The 17,774-nt window shown below is 35.5% G+C and overlaps 1 protein-coding gene across 7 annotated transcripts in view; it reads right to left on the bottom strand.

The window, feature by feature from the left end:
- Positions 1–17,774, bottom strand: part of WDFY3 (WD repeat and FYVE domain containing 3) — a 279,594-nt gene that overhangs the window by 80,284 nt on the left and 181,536 nt on the right. For 6 of the 7 annotated variants that reach the window (XM_082632435.1, XM_082632434.1, XM_082632436.1 and 3 more), the window contains 8 exons: positions 16,723–16,875; positions 12,588–12,661; positions 12,343–12,504; positions 10,886–10,980; positions 7,789–7,909; positions 7,358–7,575; positions 3,365–3,600; positions 1,831–1,965 (listed from right to left, as the gene is read on the bottom strand). In XM_082632435.1, coding sequence (XP_082488561.1) covers positions 1,831–1,965; positions 3,365–3,600; positions 7,358–7,575; positions 7,789–7,909; positions 10,886–10,980; positions 12,343–12,504; positions 12,588–12,661; positions 16,723–16,875 — 1,194 coding nt within the window. The remainder of the gene's footprint in view (positions 1–1,830; positions 1,966–3,364; positions 3,601–7,357; positions 7,576–7,788; positions 7,910–10,885; positions 10,981–12,342; positions 12,505–12,587; positions 12,662–16,722; positions 16,876–17,774) is intronic. The other variant, XM_082632432.1, reaches the window with a different exon arrangement.

The following is a 17,774-nucleotide window of genomic DNA, read 5'->3' as shown; positions in this document are numbered from 1 at the left end:
AATGAGAACAGTGCTCTTAACCATTATGCAACTGTGATATTGTGATTCATAATAAGAAATATATATTTAGTCTTTGTCCCATTTCAGGCACAGAGATCCTAAAACCCTTGGCATTTCCTAAGTGATAAAAGAGCCATAAATGTGTCTTTTTTTGTTAATCATAACAAGCCGCTTTCCACCACACTTGAGTTTATGTTGATGGGCTGTCTTGCCAGGGGAACCAACCATGGATGGCACTAGAGGGCTGGAAGTTAACCGAACCTGTTCCCACAGCCTCCAGGGACGAAGAGGGGCTGGAGACCAGGTTCAATCACCAGTGACCAATGATTTAATTAATCATGCCTGTGTAATGAAGGTGCCATAAAAATAAAAAACACGGGGTTCAGAAAGCTTCTGGACTGATGAACACGTGGAGGTGCTGGGAGAGTAGCAGGACAGAGAGGGCGTGGAAGCTCCGTGTCCCTTCCCACCTTGCCCTATGCACCTCTTTCATCTGGTTGTTCCTGAGATACGTCCTTTTATAATAAACTGGTAATCTAGGAGGTAAAGTGTTTTCCTCAGTCACGGGAACCTGCAATTTATAACTGGTGAGTCAGAAACATAGGTAACAACCTGGACTTGTGACTGGCATTTGAAGTGGGGCAGGGTTGGTGCAGGGGAGGGGTATCTTGTGAGACTGAGCCCGTAACCTGTGGTACCCAATGCTACCTCCCAGTAGATAGTGTCAGACCTGAATTGAACTGTCGAACACCCAGCTAGTGTGGTGAAACCTTCCACATACTTGGTGACCAGAAGTGTCAGACGTAAAGTAGCGTTGTAGTAGAATACTGAATAAAGTAGACACATAGGAGTTGTTTTTCCTTAAAAGCCTTACAACAATAACAGTGATGATGATGATGATATAAGAGTAACAAAAAAAGAATACATTTCAACCATGCTTATCTTCTGATACTTGCCCAGAGAGTAGCTTCTTTTTCAGCTTAGATTTTTATAATTGTTTATGAATAAAAACCAAAACAAGAACCCCAAAGCATTCTAAATTAACACAGTTAATAGTAACATTCTTTTCTTAGATGGCATAAGAATAATTTTGACTAAAATCAGATTTATCAGGTACTTGTAATCCAAAGAGTCTAGTTAATAATTCCTCTTACAATGTGGTCCTAAATCGTGTAAACAAATTAAATCATTATTCACGGTATTCCTGTAAGAAAGGCAGGGACATACATTTTGTCATTTACTCTTTCAATTTTTCATATCTAAGTTAGAAATAATTAGAATAGAAAACATAAAAACAAATACAAAATAAAACTTGCACTGATAACATTTTAAATCTCTAAATGAGAGTGATTTTAAAAGTTCAAACAACATACTGCAATGACATACAGTACAATATATATTCGTTATATACACTTATACATTGAAATATGTATTTTATAGCGCTAACAGCATCAGTTAACACTTACGAAGTGCTTACTCCACACCAGGCACTCTTGTAAGTGCTCTGTGTATATACTAACTCATACATCCTCACAACAGTCCTAAGAGATAAATTCTATTATCACCAGCATTTTATACATAAGGAAACTGACGCACATGCGGTTAGTATGTCTGAAATACCAGAGTTGGGATTTTGAACCCAGCTCCCGAGCTCAGGATCTTAACAACTGCATGGTCTTTCCTTACACTAAAGATAACAAAACACAGAGGCTGAGCTTCCAAAGACCACGTAGTAAATAAAGAGTTATGACAGCAAAGGATTCTTCAATTTTAAAAAATATCACAGGCAGGGGGAACTACCGACAGGTATCGGTATCTCAGGGAACTTACTGAATTCAGCATGCTGCGGAGCATCCCCAATAATAAAAAAGCAGCTTCCGTGCATACGTTATGGATAGAAGAGACCACAGTTCCACTGGAGGCAGGCACTCCAAAGATAAATGTCCAGATGGAATCTAAATCAAACTGCAGAGGTGAAAGTGAATAAAGATTAGCCATTGCCAATTTTTTTCAGTAGAGACCCTCAAAAGTTCTAATATTCTAAAAGTTCATTGAAATTAGTTTTTTCCAAAGTGAGCAATGACAAAGAGATAGAGACCTAGCACTCCTCCCTCCTATATTTTAAAACTCACTTTTACATTTACAAGACAAAGTGAATATTATGTATCATCCTGTCTTAAGTATCTATGTTAAAAACATCATTTTCTTTTTTTTTCTAAGGAAAACAAACAAAAATAAAACACTTTCTAATTAGCTAGGCAATGAAATTAAAGAACTGATGGTTTTAAGCAGGATCTTTTTAAAAAGCACATTGAACTTACTCTTTCCCCCACTCTCAGCAATGTTCTAATTCACTTTTAGGTTACATACAGATGAAGGTTTGATGAAATAAAAATCAGTTTGAGGAGATTTATTCATAGTAGTTTTATATAACACTTTATGACTATGGTGTCATGCTTATTTTGAAAATTACATAACCAACCAAACTGCTAAGCATGAATCTGTACTGTGACTTAATGTAAGGGTACAGACTCAGCGTTTTCATTTAAAAGGTTTTGTCAATGACTAGAGTTGATGTGAATAGCATTTTGGCATTATTATGGAAGTATAACTGAGTTTAAAACTAAATTCCTATGTCTTTGCAGTGCCACAAACATGAACTACATAGAGATATCCATGATAGTCTCAGATTAGAAATTAGGTAAAGCCTTACTGTTTTCCTAACGTGGACATTATCTATCATTAAGAACTTAAAAGCATTTTTCTAATCAGACTTGTACTAAGAATCCTTTCATACCCACCCAATTTATGGTATGTACGCTACTCCATTTTTTTTTTTCCCCAGTACACGGGCCTCTCACTGTTGTGGCCTCTCCCATTGCGGAGCACAGGCTCCGGACACGCAGGCTCAGCGGCCATGGCTCACGGGCCCAGCCACTCCGTGGCATGTGGGATCTTCCCGGACCTGGGCACGAACCCGTGTCCCCTGCATTGGCAGGCGGACTCCCAACCACTGCGACACCAGGGAAGCCCACTACTCCATTTTTAATTCTACAGAAATTATATTTCTAGATAAAATCATGTTACTCAAAAGAATTCTTTTGATCACCATTAAAATATCATCCAAAGTCTTCACGCATATATAATCATATAGAGTAACCATAAAGAGAAAAAGGCCAAATAGGTACAAAGGGCTTCTTTTTGGGAAAATTTTCTATGGTACTTTCCGATTTTTATGTTCCAAATCAAATCCCAAACGTGAGAAAGGGATGGAACCAGTTGATTTTAGTGTGATTAACCCATCACCCTGCGGTGACTTTCTGACAAATGTAATTACACTTACACCCTACTAGATAATTCCTACCTGGCAACCCTGCTTACATCGGCTGCTGATGACAGGCACACTGACCTGCAGGTTCTCAGGCAGCTCACTAACTGGCTGCTGCAGAAACAATGCCATGAGGAGAAAATAGAGGGCAGGGACATTAGTGTGTTTAGGAAGGAATGACTGAAGAACTGGAAAACCAGGAAAATGACAAGCATCCCGGTTAATCTCCCTGACAGTCGATCTCCCACCAGCACTCCTGCCCACGTTGAATCCTAAGAGAAGAGGAAATAACGATGAGGACAAAATTAATAATCGATTACCATGCTACATTAACACAGAAAGGAGTAGTTCAGCATATATGACATTTCCATCCAGAACATTCACATTAATATAAGTAATTAACTACTCAACTGTTGAATTAATCCTTCAGTCAAAAGTTTTACTTTACTATCTCTTGACTTTGGTAAGCCTGTCTATTAGGATATAGGTCTCAAAACATAGCTGAGGCAGTCAGATACTAGAGGTAGTATAAATTCTACTCATTAAAAGAATGACCTCCAAAGAGCTCTAACATTTCCCTAAGAAGAAAGTAATACTCAAAACAGCCAGAATTTAGGATGCTACAAAAAAAGGTAACTTAAAAATGCACCAAAATATAGTTAATATATTTCATTTGTCCTAAAATCATGATAAACTAATTACCTTAAATGATCTATGAATCAAGAGACAAGACAAAATGAATATGCAAAATAATCTTTCCTCACAACAGGATCTGTAACTCTGCTGGAAAGCTGTCTGGCAGTGGGACAGCAAGTCTGAACCCATGGTCACTGTGATTATCTGAACATCCAAAGTCCATTCTAGAACCACAGCTCTACCAGGAGTTGATCACTGCTTATTAATGTGGCTTACAGCACCAGCCTTTCTAGCAATCCTGTTTCCTCTGTTATATAACTAACTTTGGGAAACAACTCAAACATCTAATTCCTTTTTTTTTTTTTTTTTTTTTTGCGGTATGCGGGCCTCTCACTGCTGTGGCCTCTCCCGTTGCGGAGCACAGGCTCCGGACGCCCAGGCTCAGCGGCCATGGCTCACGGGCCCAGCCGCTCTGTGGCATGTGGGATCTTCCCGGACCGGGGAACGAACCCGTGTCCCCTGCATCGGCAGGCGGACTCTCAACCACTGCGCCACCAGGGAAGCCCTCAAACATCTAGTTCTTTTGCCACCCCAAACCTAGTACAGTGCTCAGTACAGAAGAAATGTTGGCTAGAGATTCAATGGAAAACTTCTGCAAACAGCAAGATGAAAGACTGACTTTTACTCTGAAACAATTTTTATTTCAAATGAATATTCACATTTTTTTCCAAGTTCTTTTTTCTAAGATGAAGTAAGCACATACTTGTTACTACTTAAAATAATGAAAGAGAAATTTGTATCTAGGTGGTTTTTTAAATAGTTCATCCAAATCAACTGCTCAGTGTGATATGAATTAATCTTCTAAAGCGTGCTCTTCTAATTAACAAAAAATTGGACAGCAAATTACCAACCTCTTTCATGTATCATCTCATTTCTTAGACAATGGGCATGTAAGAAACTGCTATTATCCTTTTTATAATGTAGAAAATATGTGATTTGTTCAAAGTCATAAAGTTAATGAGTGGTGGCACCAGGACTTGGAGCCTGTAAAGCTATACTGTCTCCGCTGGCTTTCTCAGTGACATTGCCACATTTCTGAAAAACTGGCTGCATTAGGATGCTGGGTGATTTCTGTTTGTAGTAAATTCTAAATGAAATCATGAATATAAAAAAGTCTGAGCCTTAAGAAATCAAAAAACATAAAGTGGTATTTTATACATTAAGTAGGAAAAGAAATTTTGATCAAATTATATGTCCTAAATGAAAGCCAATACTAGCATTTATTTTCCTTTCCAAATTTTCACACTCTATTTCCACCCCATAATTGATCTTAAGGAATATCTAATATGTTATTAGCAATTAAGCATTAATTTAGATTCAAGTTACAGCTACATGGAAGGTATTTTTATAAAGAAAAATCTGACAAAAAACTAAGAGATATGAATAAAACATTCAAAAACTTTAGGTTGTTCATCAGATCAAAGAGAAACAGAATCAAATGAGATGATATATCTATATATATGTAGATATAGATATACATCCATATATACACAGGTATGTATGTATCAGATAGATATTCAGGAAAAATTATATTAAATTGAATCAAATTTAAATTAAACTTAAATACCTAGATTTCTCTCTTAGAACTAAAGCAGCATATGCAATGTACAAGCAGGTATCAATGAAGCACAAATAAATTCTAAGACGTGAAGTCAGGTAGGTCAGATAAATTAAAAGCACCTTTTCCTGATATTACCGAGTGATGTAGGACAGAAAAAAGGACAGAACTGACCGTCAGAAGACAGATACTCAGACATATTACTGTCTGACACAGGAACCTTATGTATTTAACAGTATTATTTTCCTAATTAGAGAGATTAATTCTTAATGTATACTCATTAGGTTTATTTCCTATAATATATAACTTATATACCATAAAATACATACACCCGTGTCTGGAATCCTGAAGGCAAGTGAGATGACATATGTTAAATAATTTTGCAAACTGCAAAGTCCTCCGTGAAACTCAGGTGTTATTTTGGCCTTCAGTGAGAAGCGGTGCTGTCAATTAGCATTTAAAACTCTTACATTCTCCGAACTCACACTGAATTATGCCTTTCACTGTTTATTCTCTTAGTAGCTACTAGCTACTATTAAGGTCAAAAAGCTAAATTTCTTGCTACGAAACTGTTTATGACACTTGTTGGCTATATCTTTCTCCCAGAGTCAATGCAAAACAGCAATCTATTTTTCAGATCATAAAAGTCTCTATAATAATAATTTTAAATGCATATTTTAAAGCAGACAATTTTCTTGAGAAATCATTTCACAGTGAATTTCTTTCTTCATCACAAAGTTCCTTGAGACGTTTTTCACATGTGAAATAACAATAAAATAATCCTATGGTGTAAGGTCTATCTTCCTACCATTTGCTTTAACATTTGACAAAGTTGTGCAGGTTGCACCTAGGTATTGATACTTGAACATTTTTTTTAACAGATAAATTACATATTAAATTCTGATCCCTAATTTTTCCACCTGACAGGGTAAATAGTTATTCTTAATGCTTATTGCAGAATACAATTATATGATTTTAAACTGTAATGTTATAAAGACAAATATATTTTTTAAATACTTTAAGAACTGAATGACTATAGTTTTCAATAAAAACATTATCTTAAATATATATTTTCCAAAATAAGATCATTAATATGAACAGAAAATATATACCAGTTCAAATAAATCTAACATAGGAAACTGTAATTTTCTAATATTGTTTAAATGCTCAGTTCCGTGTTGAAAACAGCATAGAACCAGTGAGCAGAGAATAAGGAGTTTTGGCTGAAACTTCAATGAGCTTAAATCTTTGTGTGGCAATATAACATAACTATTAAAAGCATGGGTTTTGGATTGAGTGACCTGGATTCAGATTTTGACACTTCTTACCTGACAAGTGACTTCACCCCTATGCCTTGACTTTCTCATCTGTAAAATGGGTATTTATATATCATAGTGCTACTGTGAAAATGAAATAAGTTATTGTGAAACTGAAAAGTGTTTGTAACTGGTACAGAATTAACGCTCAAAATATTATTATTAATTCAGTTCTGATAATTTGCAAATTATTTATAGATCAGAAAGGGGACTATACAACAAAAAGAAATCATAAGAAATTTACTTGAGTTTTCACATCTTAATATCCTGTTTCTGACTTCAGTTTGATTTGCAATTAAAAAAGCCAAATTTGAAACTTTTTATGCTTTTTACTCTATCATTAATTAAAATTCATGACTCAATGGTTGTTAGACAAACTGAAGAGTATAAGCTTACATAAGATTTAAAAACAAAACACAACAGCTTATTTCAAAGCAGCCGACTGTAAAAGTCCCATACCTAATACAGTCCCGATCTTATTGGTTAAGACGGAATCTGTCTGTTCCAGCCACCCTCCACCACTGAGTCCTTCCTTGAACTTGATGAGAATAGACTGATTACTCAGTAGGACGACAAGAATCCTCATGGCTGCCGTAACTGTGGTGGAATGCAAGTGTTCTTCCATAAACATCATAATCCAGTCAAAACCCAGCGTCCTGACCAGCTCTTCGCAAGCTCTATTCAAAGATAGATGGATTAAACAAAACAAACGTTAATTTAAAGGATTATGATTTCAAATAAAAAAGAAAGACTTGTTTCAATCTTGAGATACGATAAATTTCAGGGTTTAAAAAAAATCTACTAAAATTCAGCGGCAAATCTTTCTTTTGTCTACCATGAATTAACTAGTAGTAGCAACTATTACCATCAATGCTCAAAAGATTACTTACTGCAAATTAATGCTTGTCTTTTCTTTAGATGTGTAAACCAGTTTTAGTAAGATATCTAGAAGTCTGTTCCTCAAAAGTATAAGGTTGGCAGACACAAGACCTCCAAACTCTTCTTCAGTTCCTACAATGAAAATAAATACATTAAATTGCCTTAGCTGATAAACTAGGATAAAATATCCAACACTGTTCTAGGAAATCTCACTGAAACACATCTGTCAGAAAACATTTTTTCTAGGAGTACTTTCCACTCAAGTGAACAAGAAAAAGGGTCCAACATTTCTCTTTAGAATCCTGAAAACTGTTCATTTACTTAAGACATTATCTAAACAAGTGATAATAAAGACTGTGAACCCTTTTTTATATTAATATTCCCTTCTCCTACCAACAGGGGTGAAGTAATCAAACGAGGATCAAGCGAACAAAAATAACAATGCAAACCCTTGATTTCTAGTCTTTTTGAAGGACTTAAATGGTTAAAATTTCCAGATTTAAAAATGAAAAGAGGAAGCATAAATTATTCAATAATTATAATACATAAAGTAAAGTGAGAAATAAATAGCAAAGACAAGAGGGAAAGGCACACAAATGCACAGGAGAACTTGGGGAAGAAAGGAAGGAAGACAGAAAGCTTACGGTTCTCAATGGACAGTACTGGAAGCACAAGGGACTGGGATCAATGGCCTAGTGTTGCAGGCCCAGCTCTGCCACTAAGAGCTCGGGGTTAATAAGTCACAGTCCACATGCTTTCTTTCCTTTATTCTATAATTGAAGCTCAGGCTAAAGTTTAATGACCATGGCTATATGCTTTTACTTGTTTGGGCAAGGGACTATTTTTACTTTTAAATAATATCTTTTAAAATGCTAACTTAGTGCCTTAATCATTGGGAAGGGTGCTTTAAGCTTACCAAGGGGAACTCAAGATTCCCTCCGGCTAACAGGCAAAGCACTGGTAATTTACAAATTGCCTTGTTGACAAATGGAATGGACAACCTAAATTGACAAACGAATTACTTCCTTTCAATAAAATGACAATCCACATAGAAACTAAGAATTCTCCTTAGTTTTTATGCCTATTTTTTTCACTGACAGTTATGTCCCGCTAATTTTCAAATACAGTTTAAAACAATTAACTCTGAAAGAAATTTCCAGGTTAACTTCTTTCCATTCGAACTGATGCTTTACTCCACAGTGCACTGTCCTTTCACGCAATTTATTTTATTTTGCATTAATTATTATATCACCGTTCAGCATTACTCAAGGCATTTTTTTTGGCAGGTGTATCCTGAATACTATGTAAGCTACATGAAAGAAAAAACTATGGTTTTAATTGTTTGGAACGTCCTGTTATACTTAAGACAGTCCAGTCCGCACAATTAAACAATCAAGGTCATATACTAACAAGAACAGCAATATGCTTCTGACTTTCTCTATTCTTTCAAATGGCAATAAATTGATGAGGAGAAGACTACTCTAATCAACTTGGCAGATCAAGAGAAAATCTTCCGAATTTATACATCCCTGCTGCTCTGCTCTTGTCAAAAGAAAGTTTACGGCACTAGTTGTAGTTACTGAACTCAATGGCCAGCAACAAATATGGAGACTAGAGAAATATTTTTCCCATATCTTTTTTTTTATACTTGAAATAAACATGTTATACAGTTCCAAAGATTTTAAAGACTTTCCTTTTTTTTTTCGGCCGCATGGCACGGCATGTAGGATCTTAGTTCCCCGACCGGGGATCGAACTCGATCCCCCTGCAGTGGAAGTGTGGAGTCTTAACCACTGGACTGCTAGGGAAGTCCCAGGACTTCCCTTTATAATTCTTATTTACTTGGCTTATATTAATTCAGAACTTAGAAATAATCTTTGTATATGGTAGAATAGTGCGGTGGTTAAAAGCTTAGAATGCTGGTTTGGACTACCTGAGTGCAAATGCAGTGGTATGATCTCAGGTAAGTTTCTCTTAAACTTTCTGGGCCTCAGTGTCCTCACTTTTTGTAAAACTGTGATAACAACAGGACCAATTTCATAGGACTGTTATAAGATTATATAGAGCACTTAACAGTGCCTGGCAAATATTAAGCACTAAATAAGTGTTATCCATTGATTTGACCTATATGCTTCTCACCCACTGCTAATTTGCTTCACCAAAGAAATATCAACATTCTTCCAAATGGTAGGAAGTAAGTGGTTACTGGCCTTATATTCAGCTCTATGATTTGTAGAAGTCAGCCTCTCAAATCTCTCAGTTTCACCTTTGAAAAACATAATTACACCACTTTCTCTTCTTATTCATGAAGCACCAGAGAGGCTGTGCTCTGACTGATACAGCCAACGTGGAAGAGAACTCCCAGATGGATAGGGTCGTAAGAGTTTTAAAGGAAATCATTTATGTGACATAATTTGGGAATAATGTAACAGGATAATAATGTAAATAATGCTGAACAAATATAAAATATTGTGAATTTAATTACAGGTTAATCTAAAGGTCCTTTTGATGTTTTCCAAGCAAATCTCCTGCTCTAGAATACACAACTGGAAAAATACATTCTAACAAGAGAAAAATATGCTTCAAGGGAGGAAAGTTTTTTTTTTAAAAAAAAAAATGGTTGTCATGGGCCCAGGAACTCCAACTTAAGAAAATTTTATTCTACACTTACATAAAGTGATTCTAGTAAAACATTCTTTCCCTCAATGACTATTAAATATTTAACAGGGAAATAAAAATAACTGCAATATAGATACAATTCACTTTAGCAAGAATCGATGTTTCTGAAGAGTTTTACATAAACTAAAAAAAATAATGTTCAAAAATTAACTGGAAGAGTTTATTATTTAAAGGGACATTGCTATAAATCCTGTAAAAATAAGAAAGATTTTATTTTTAAAGTAAATTCACACCCTATTCAATTTGTAGGTTATTCTGTACTTCTGCATATCGTAGAGGCTTGATCTAAGACAAATACATCTGTAAAGACCAAAGAAAGTAATGTAAGGAGAAAAGTAATACAACAGTGTCACATATAATTCAGGTCTAACTTGTGTCAGAAGAAAACAGGGTATAGTAATTAGGTTCCAAGCTCCAGAATTGACTCACCAGTGTCAGGCTTCTCTTCATGGTTTATTTCCATAACTACAAATTTCTCACAAACTGCAAAGGTTGGTAAAGTAGAAGAAATAAACTGGCCAAACCTTTAAATACAAGAAAAAAGAGGTTACAGATTTTATTTTTTCTCTCTCCAAAACAAACAACACTAAGAAACAAAAAGCAAAGAAATGGAAACCAAAATAGTACTTCTTATTTTAACTAATCTTTTACAGACCTCACATGATTGTATTTCATTTGCTTCCCCTCAAACTATTGCAATTAACATTATATATGCTATAATGTTTTAAAATACTATAGGGAAAAATATACTTCATCAGAAATATGAGTCCTTTAATGCACTAATCTAAATTTCAAAAACCAAAAGGTATGATCCAGATTAAAATGTCCTAACATTATCTATATGGATCTACTGTAGCCTAGTAGTTAAGTACCTGGGTTTTGGAAACACAGGTAAGATTAAAATCCTAGCTCTATCAGTTTTTAATCATGTTACTTGGGGCAAGTAGCTTAACCTCTCTGGGCTTTAATTTCTTAATTTGTAATGTAGAGAAAAATAAAAGCCTTGATAGGGTTCAGTGATAATTTCAGCAAAGTGATCATCATAACACCAGGATAAGACCTAAATAAATATTGTTAATAATAATGACGAGCTCCAAAATAATTTTTAAACTCCAGTTTTAAATTTGTCACCAAGTTAAAAAAAATGCTTTCAAGATAACTGTGTATAAAATGAGTGATTTATGTGTTACACCAATTAGAGATTAGTTTACTGGGAATACTCTAGCAATAATGTGTGATTTCACCTGTAATACCTGAGCAATTACATGACAAGCAGTGATTAAGTCTAATTTAAGCAGTTCTCTACTTGGAAAATATCTTAGGTAGTTTTTTTCCTTCCATTTTCAGTCAAGATGAGAATTATCATGTGCCTATTAGAACAGTTCTATATACACTCCATAAATATGTCTTAAGCCATATTTCACATTGGCAGCAAAATAATACTCATATAAAAGGTCTGAATATACAACAATAAAATACCACCATCAGTCTGGGTGATAGAGAACAAATACAAAAGACATGGCATGTCTGCTTTGGGTGTACATGCGTGTGCATATGTGCTTCTGCACGTACACTTGAGAAGTAGCAAGGCTTGGGGAAGAGGGCTGTGGACCAAGAATTCCTACACTGAACATTTTTATGTCCAGGACAATCAGCCTCATTGGGCTAATTTTACCAACTTTTCTCACCAGAATTCTATGATTCGCTAGTGGCAACAACTGGCTTTGCAAGGTACATTCATGTTTTCCATGCCTTACAAATATCTAGAATAGTATTAATTTTACAGGTGTTACCTAGGCATAGGAACCAATTACGTTCATCTCAATCGTCTTAACCTCGTTGGTACTTTTAGTTAACAAACAAACAAATACAGAAGTTTTCACTACCTGAGCAGATCATTGCTGTTGGGAAAACCTTGCAGTAAGAAGCTCAGCACATTACTAATAGCAGCAATGGTAGGCTGGGATAAAGACATATCTCGAAGAGTCAGGAGTAGCTTTGGGATTAGCTGGAATTCCCTCATTAACTTAGCATTCTTTGAAGCTTCACTATAAGAGAAAGAAGATTTTATACACTGTACTAGTATCTCTTCTATAACTGAACAGCTAACAATTTAGGTATCAACTAATACCTGGACTCTGTGAGCAATTCAATGAAGTGTTCAAATAAGGAAAGATGAAGTTCATATGGTGCATGGAGCCAAACCTATAATAAAATAAATAGCAGTGGTATATTTAGGGTTAAAAATACCCCAAGACCCAATCCAATAAGTGCAAATGCAGCACATATAACTTATTTCACTTAATTAATTGAATATAACCACCTTATTAGTTTTTATTTATGGTAGCCCTTTAAAACTGTCTGTATACAGGACTTCTGGTTCTGTTCATAAAGAGATAATTGCTGTGGAAATTACCCTCCTAGAGTAAACAACTAGAAAGGCAAGATCTATAGAAAATTTCTCTGGAATCAATGACTGAATACTATTAGTGAATACTGCATACAATATACCGAATAGAATGAATACGGAATACAAAAACTGAATGACAGGAATCTTGTTTGGGTCCAAAACTAGAAATAACCACTGCAAACTGGCACAGCAAACAATGCCTAAAACTCACAAAGGGCTGAAACTACTTTGCACTCCCACCAACCAGTATAGAGACTTCATAATACATGGGGAGGTTGGGTAGAGGTCTCAGAAGTGTAATACCTTAGTAGGGGGGGCTAAATTACCACTAAAGATTAATCAAAGTCCACCCTAACAAAGCTTAAAAGCATGCCTCAAAAGAATCAAGATAACTGCAATACTAGAGCAAAGTTTAATACTCTTTAAAAGAATAAAACAAAATTTATCATTCAACAATGTAAAATTTAGCATCCAATCAAGTTCCCAAGAATGCAAAAAAAAAAAAAGGGAAAATATGAGCCATGAGTAGGAGAAAAAACCCAATCATTATAAATAGGCCCAGAAATGACAGAGATGATAGAGTTATTGAGACCTTTAAAAAGCTAATAAATATGCTCCATAAGATAAAGAATGTAACAAAAAATATGAAAATGATGAGGAGAGAAATAGAAGATAACCAAGATCCAAAATGAACTTCTACAGATGAGAAATAAAATATTCAAAATGAAAACCAGGGGCTTCCCTGGTGGCGCAGTGGTTGAGAGTCTGCCTGCCGATGCAGGGGACACGGGTTCGTTCCCCGGTCCGGGAAGATCCCACATGCTGCAGAGCGGCTGGGCCCGTGAGCCATGGCCACTGAGCCTGCGTGTCCGGAGCCTGTGCTCCGCAATGGGAGAGGCCATAACAGTGAGAGGTCCGCGTACCACAAAAAAAAAAAAAAAAAGAAAAACATACTGGATGGGACTAACAGAGGATTAGACACTGCAGGAAAAATGTTCGGTAAACTTAAAGACATAACAACAGAAACTATTCAAAATGAAGCATGAGAAAAAAATACAGAAAATAAATGACTAGACAGAGTATTAGTGACTTGTGGGACAACAGCCAGGAACCTAAGATACGTGTAACTGCAGTCCAAAAAAAGTGTGTGTGAGTGGTGGCGCTGGAGGGGTGCAGGTGTTGACCAGGGAAAACAGCTGAAGAAATGATGGCTAAAAAATTTCCCATTTGATAAAAATGACAAACTCACCAACTTAAAAAAGTCAACAAACCCCAAGCAGAAGAAACATAAAGACAAGGGAATACCTGACAATTTTAAAGTATGAAAAGAATAAAAATCATCAACCAGAATTCTATTCTATACAAAAATATCCTTCAAAAAAGAAGGAAAAATACTTATTCAGATGGGACAATTTATCACCAGTAAACCTGCACTACAAGAAATGTTACAGCAAGTTCTTCAGGCAGACATATCATTCCATTACAAGATAGAAATCTGGATCTACACAAAGGAATAAAGAATGCCATAAATACTATTTGCTGCATATACTACGTGGGTGACTATAAAATTTTTTTAATGCCTTTGAAAGATAATTGACTATTTAAAGCAAAAATAATACAAATATTGTGGGGATTATAAACATACAGAAGTAAAATGTATGACAACAATGGCACAAAGGACAGGAAGGGAGAAATGGAAGGGCACCATCGCAAGGTTTTTACACTATAGGTGAAGTGGTACAATGTACTTTGAAGACAGACTGAACTGTTACACATGTATATTGCAAATTCTAGAACAACCATTAAAAAAGAAAATGCTTGGATGCTATTATAATTATTTTGCTTATATTGTCAAATAGCTGTTCTAAAAATAGGGTAAATTAAGTATTTATTGACCACTACCGTTTGGGGTTATTAGGAATGCCATATGAAGCCACAAAGGGTGCAGAGTACTATAAAATGAAGCCAAAATTTGTCAAGCAACTAAATTTCTGATGTTGATATACTGAATTTCAGTCAGAAATCTGAAACTAAAGATAATGTGTCAATTACCAGATGTATACAAAGCTAGGTCTCCTTAGTACTCTCATAATCCTCTCTGCATACCTTTACCTCTGTGCTTTCACAAAATTTTTATTGTCTATTTGCTTTTCTCTTCTAATGCACTAAATGCCTTGAGGCATGGACTCTATCTTTTATTTTCACATCCTTAGCACCTAATACAGTGCTTGGCTCAAACATATTCAATAATTATTTTCTAACAGAATGAGAGGTCTCTGTATCAGAACTTTGTATATCAGGCTGAGAAATGTGTATTTTATTGTGTAGGAAAGAAAAAGCACTGAAAGTTTTTTAATAAGTTATATGATTATATCTTAGAAAGAATGAGGTTAAAAAAATATATAGGACAGATTGAGGAAAGGGAGAAAGAACTGATCATTATTTTAGTAAGAATAGAATTGATTAGGGCTTGGATTAGGATGTAGCAGGAGAAAGAGAAAACACAGACTACATGAAATGTGGAAGCAGAATCTATATGACTTAATATGGGCTGTTTATAAACAGTGAGGAAGGAGGAAGCTGATTTTTCAATTTCAAGCCTCAGTGAATGGGGGAATGGTGGTGCTATTAATAGAAACAGAAGTTAAAAGGAAGCTCTAACTTGGGGAAGGATGTTAAGTTCAGCGTAGGTGTTGCTGGGATATAAAAATGGAAATGTTGAGGAAGAAGTTAGAAATAAGCCCGGAGTTCAGATATCAAGCTAAAGATTTAGGTTTGTGAGTCACCTCTGCAGAAATGAGGCTGTGGGACTGGGTGAGAATCTAAAGGAAAGAAAACAACAAATAAAGGAAAGGATAAAGCAGCAAAGGTGGACACGTTTATACAAAGTAATGAAAATTCTATAACCAGAAAATTATGGGGAAAGTAGTGAGCAAGATATATGAACCAGGAGAGTGATGCCTAAAAGCTAGTAAAAGAACTAGGAGATGCAAGAAGAGGGAAATGGACTGCATCAGATGCTGCTGAGAGCTAGGGGTACCGAGAACTGAGTAGAAGCCATGGATTTTTATTTAGAAGAGGGCTGCTAATAAGCTTTCAAATAAAGTTTCAGAAAAGCAATTTGGGCACACAGTCTGTTTGTTGGGGATTTAAAATAACTGACAAGACTGAGCTTATTAGAGTTACAAAGAAGAAGAGTGAAGGCCAGACATCACAGCAAACACGAAATGCTAGGCACCATTCTGGGTGGTAGGGATACAAAGATGAAGATAGACATGATCTCTGCATTCATAAAGCCTTCAGCCTCACAGGGGGGAGATTTTATACAGTGATGAGTATGCAAAGTGCTGTGAACAAGAAATGAAATGGAGAAAGGATATGCAAGATTAAATGGTGCCTTGAGAGGACAGAGTGGAAGCTGTTATGGTAATAAGACAGTAGAAATAAAAATTTTGCTATTTTGGTGAAAAGAATATTTTCCTATACAGCTACTAGTAACCCAAATTTCAGGTCTAGCTCCTATTTACTGAGGAAAAGTTACTATCAAAAATTTTTGATGAAAATATGTTTGCCTCTTGTAATGCCAGTGGCAACAGCAAACTGGCTATCGTTAGGCACATGCATTGCACCATTTCATTTCTATACTACTTGTAAAATGCAATAACTTTGGGAAGAAGGAACCCAATCACTACCTTATTTTGTATATTTTACTAATGACATTAACATGAGCATCATAAAACTTTAGAACATAAACACACCTTAGAGACAAAACTGTTCATTAGTTAACTCTATCAATATACAGAATAAGAAATCAGTTCCTTGATTATATATTACCAGTTAGTGTTTATATACATACTTCAAAATCACAAAGTAGATCCTGGAAAGCAGTTGAATTTGGAATAATGGAGGTCTCGTGTCCACTGTCAACAGTTCCCACCAAGGAAAAAGTTAGATGGAGAATGTGGCTGTTAAGAAGGGAACGTTTCTTCTTAAGCAGCATTGCCAGCAACTAAAAGAAAGCAATACCAAATGCCCGTTGGTCAATCATCATATACGTACACACACATACACACACAAACACACACTGGAGAACACTAAGTAGAGCAATTCCTGAGACTTCTATGCTGGTTTCTAAATTTTTACTATGACAATGCAACATCAGAGAAAATCTGAAAAGCAGGGTAATCCCATCATCCTCTTATTAAAATATCCACTTTTACATAAACTCTATTCACACAGAAATATTTAAATTGTTGCCATCATGTGTATACAATTTTCTACTCGTGTTCTCTACATAACATTTTATCCAAAGGATTTTTTTTCTTTTGCAACCTAGTTTCCATAATTATAATTTTAAAAGGTTGAATGATATGTGAGATGGTTATAGTATTATTAGTCATTCCGATACTACTGGAACCTTTAGATTATTCCTATTTTTTCATGATAAACAATGCTGCAATTATCATTTTGAAAGTTTTGCAAAACAGAACATAAAATTAGATAATTAAATCTACAGAAAACACTACAGTAAACAGCTTATCTACTACCAGTGAACTACTGGCTAAAGTTAGAGAAGAAGGCATTTGTACTTCATCTACATTAGAGGAACTTAATCTTGCTCCAAATACTTGTTCCTCTTCTTGTAAGTAACTTTCTGCCTAAACCTAGCAGAGATTGTAAATACATGAACACAACATATTTTTTAATCCCACATGCATTTTCAGGACTAGTAATGGCACACAGTGGCTCTCACATGCCCTAGGTAAGTAAGGGGGCGGGGGGAGTACAAGATGACTGGGTGTGGAGGGGAGAGACGAGGTTAATGAGGAGAACTCTGGATCTATTACCAACTTGGCAGTCTCTAGAGCAGGTGGTAATATGACCCTATTTCATTTAATTCCTGTTTCC

Source organism: Mesoplodon mirus, assembly GCF_964341445.2.
Source record: "Mesoplodon mirus genome assembly, chromosome: 2".
Taxonomy (NCBI): domain Eukaryota; kingdom Metazoa; phylum Chordata; class Mammalia; order Artiodactyla; family Ziphiidae; genus Mesoplodon; species Mesoplodon mirus.
This window is presented reverse-complemented; position numbering and strand designations above follow the sequence as displayed.